This window comes from Cynocephalus volans, chromosome 10 (genome assembly GCF_027409185.1).
Source record: "Cynocephalus volans isolate mCynVol1 chromosome 10, mCynVol1.pri, whole genome shotgun sequence".
NCBI classification, from domain to species: Eukaryota; Metazoa; Chordata; class Mammalia; order Dermoptera; family Cynocephalidae; genus Cynocephalus; species Cynocephalus volans.
The window spans coordinates 30,707,737-30,710,730 of NC_084469.1; the positions used below are offsets into that span (position 1 = coordinate 30,707,737).

The following is a 2,994-nucleotide window of genomic DNA, read 5'->3' on the forward strand; positions in this document are numbered from 1 at the left end:
CCAATTTGGCATGGCTGCCTCAGTGTCTGCTCGGTCACCCACTGGCACCTCAGGTGCATGGTCGCCTCGGGTCATGGGCCTCTCTGAGGAGGCAACTCTCTAGTTGGGGCACACTTGGCCAGGCTGGGGATGGAGTGAGGTGGTGGTGAGGCTTACCTGCTCATCACGCGCTGGCATGGCATGGCGTGTGGCCGCTGTATATCTTAGGCCTTTCCTCTGTTTGATTTTTTTAATGACACCTATTTTTCTGTTAAATTTCTCATTGAGATCATGAACTGTTTTTCTGATTTTTTAAAATTATTTGTCTGTATTCCCTTCTATCTCAATGAGTTTCCTTAAAATTATTAATTTGAACTACTTTTTCAACAAGTAGGGAATTTCTGACTCTTTGGAATTGGTTATTGGAGCATTCCTGTGTTTCTTTGGTGGTGTCATATTACCTTGGTTTTTTCCTCATGCTTCTTGTTTCCCTGAGTTGATATCTGTGCATCTGGTGGAACAGTCACCTCTTTGAATTTTGTAGTGTGGCTTGCTTGGGGAAGGACTTTCACCTGGAAATGTGCCTTTGGTTGTCAATTGGGTAGAGTACAATGGCTTTGTTCTGTATAGGTGTGGTAGTATAGAGTGTGTAGTTTCTTCAGCAATCTATTTTTGATATGACTGTACATGCCTCAGTAGCCTATGTTTGGGAGGTTTTCGGTGGTAGTGGCACACTTTTGCCAGGGTGGGCTCCCTGTGTTAGTCCTCAGGCTGGGAGTGTGCACATGCTCACTGTGGGTCACTCCCCTCAGGAGCTGTTTCACTGATGATGGGGTTGCTGGAGTGATTTTCAGCCTGGGGCAGTGGGCATTCTGGGGATGGTTCACCAGTGGCAAGGTCACTATGCTGATTCTCGGAATGGGTTCTGTCCCACCAGGGGCACATCAACCAGACTGTTTCTCATTTAGATATGTGCATGTGATGGCTCAAAGACTCAGGAGTGGGTCCACCAGGGGCATTGCTTTGAGTCAGGGACTTGGGCATGCTTTGACTTGACTTTGAGTTGGGTGTAGGTCTGCTGGCAGCTGGTCCACTGCACCACTTCTCAGGGCCAGTTGTGAGGCCATGCTTTCCTTGGTATTTTGGGAGTAGGTCTGCCAAAGGCAGGGCTGCTGAGTCACTTCTTGGGCAGTGGGCAAAGCTGTGGCATAGGCCTGCTGCTGTGGTTTGAATGTCCCCCCAAGTTCATGTTGGAATTTAACCCCCAATATGGTAGTGGAAAGTGGAGCCTTTAAGAGGTGATTGGATCATGAGGACAGTGCCCTTGTGAATAGATTGATCCATTCATAGAGTAATGAGTTGACAGTTTAACAGGTTGTCATGGGTGTGGTTCTGATGGCTTCATGAGGAGAGTGAGTGTGAAGGTTAGCTCTCTTGCTCTTGCCACTCTCACCATGTTATACCCTGTGTCACTGTAGAGAGTCACCACCAAGAAGAAGGCCCTCACCAGATGTGCCCCCTGGACCATAGACTTCCCAGCTTCTAAAACTATAGGAAATAAACCTCTTTTTCTTATACATTAGCCTGTTTCAGGTATTCTGTTATAAGAAACAGAAATGGACTAATACACTTGCCAAGAGGGGCCCCAGCCAGCTGCCTCTTGGTCAGTGAGCAAGGCTTCGAGGGGGGGTTGCAGAGAGGGGACCCTGCTAGCTGCTTCTCCAGTGGTGGGTGAGGTGCTAGTTAGAATTGTTGAGGTGAGGTGCCGCCGTCGCTCTCTCCAATGCCAGCGCCGCCTCTCGCTCGCCGAGCTCCAGCCCGAGGAGAAGGGGGGGTAAGTTAGGAGGTCTCTATACCATGGCTCGTACAAAGCAGACTGCCCGCAAATCGACCGGTGGTAAAGCACCCAGGAAACAACTGGCTACAAAAGCCGCTCGCAAGAGTGCGCCCTCTACTGGAGGGGTGAAGAAACCTCATCGTTACAGGCCTGGTACTGTGGCACTCCGTGAAATTAGACCTTATCAGAAGTCCACTGAACTTCTGATTCGCAAACTCCCCTTCCAGCGTCTGGTGCAAGAAATTGCTCAGGACTTCAAAACAGATCTGCGCTTCCAGAGCGCAGCTATTGGTGCTTTGCAGGAGGCAAGTGAGGCCTATCTGGTTGGCCTTTTTGAAGACACCAACCTGTGTGCTATCCATGCCAAACGTGTAACAATTATGCCAAAAGACATCCAGCTAGCACGCCGCATACGTGGAGAACGTGCTTAAGAATCCACTATGATGGGAAACATTTCATTCTCAAAAAAAAAAAAAAATTCTCTTCTTCCTGTTATTGGTAGTTCTGAACGTTAGATTTTTTTTTCCATGGGGTCAAAAGGTACCTAAGTATATGGTTGCAAGTGGAAAAATAGGGGACAGAAGTCAGGTATTGGCAGTTTTTCCATTTTCATTTGTGTGTGAATTTTTAATATAAATGCGGGGACGTAAAGTATTAATACAAGTCAAAATGTTTGGGTGAACAAGTTTCAGCAGTTCAACTTTATAACAATTATAAATAAACCTGTTAAATTTTTCTGGACAATGCCAGCATTTGGATTTTTTTAAAATAAGTAAATTTCTTATTGATGGCAACTAAGAAAAAAAAAAAAAAGAATTGTTGAGGTGAGATCACCTGCAAGCTTCCCCAAGAGGGTATGGATGCACTTCAGTGCTACGGGCCTGGGGGTATATTTGTTAGGGTAGGGACCCTCGAGCTGTTTTTCCGGGTTGGGATCTTGGGCACACAGAACTGGGATCTGCTTGTCTAACCTCTGGCCAGGGATGTGGGAGTGGATCAGTTCAGCAAGGCTGGGATTGGCTTCCCAGATGTGCAGGACTGGATTTATAGCTGCTCCTGGGCCCAGGCTTCAACCTGCCAGAGTCAGGGTATTGTAGTCTCTCCTGTGCATGTGTTGGAATGACAGCAGAGCCTTAAGGCTGGGGAAGCACAGTGGCTACTGGCCCCCAAGGCAGGAC

The 2,994-nt window shown here is 47.6% G+C and overlaps 1 protein-coding gene across 1 annotated transcript; it reads left to right on the plus strand.

Annotated features, from left to right (window-relative positions):
• The first annotated feature begins 1,825 nt into the window (after nt 1-1,825).
• LOC134388706 (histone H3.3A-like) lies at nt 1,826-2,603 on the plus strand. Its single transcript, XM_063111959.1, has one exon. The coding sequence runs from the start codon at nt 1,837-1,839 to the stop codon at nt 2,245-2,247; it is 411 nt and encodes a 136-aa protein (XP_062968029.1). The 5' UTR covers nt 1,826-1,836; the 3' UTR covers nt 2,248-2,603.
• The last annotated feature ends 391 nt before the right edge of the window (nt 2,604-2,994 follow it).

What these genes read in the sequence shown, in the direction of transcription:
- LOC134388706 (XM_063111959.1), top strand. Translation starts at nt 1,837, where the DNA reads ATGGCTCGTACAAAGCAGACTGCCCGCAAATCGACCGGTGGTAAAGCA.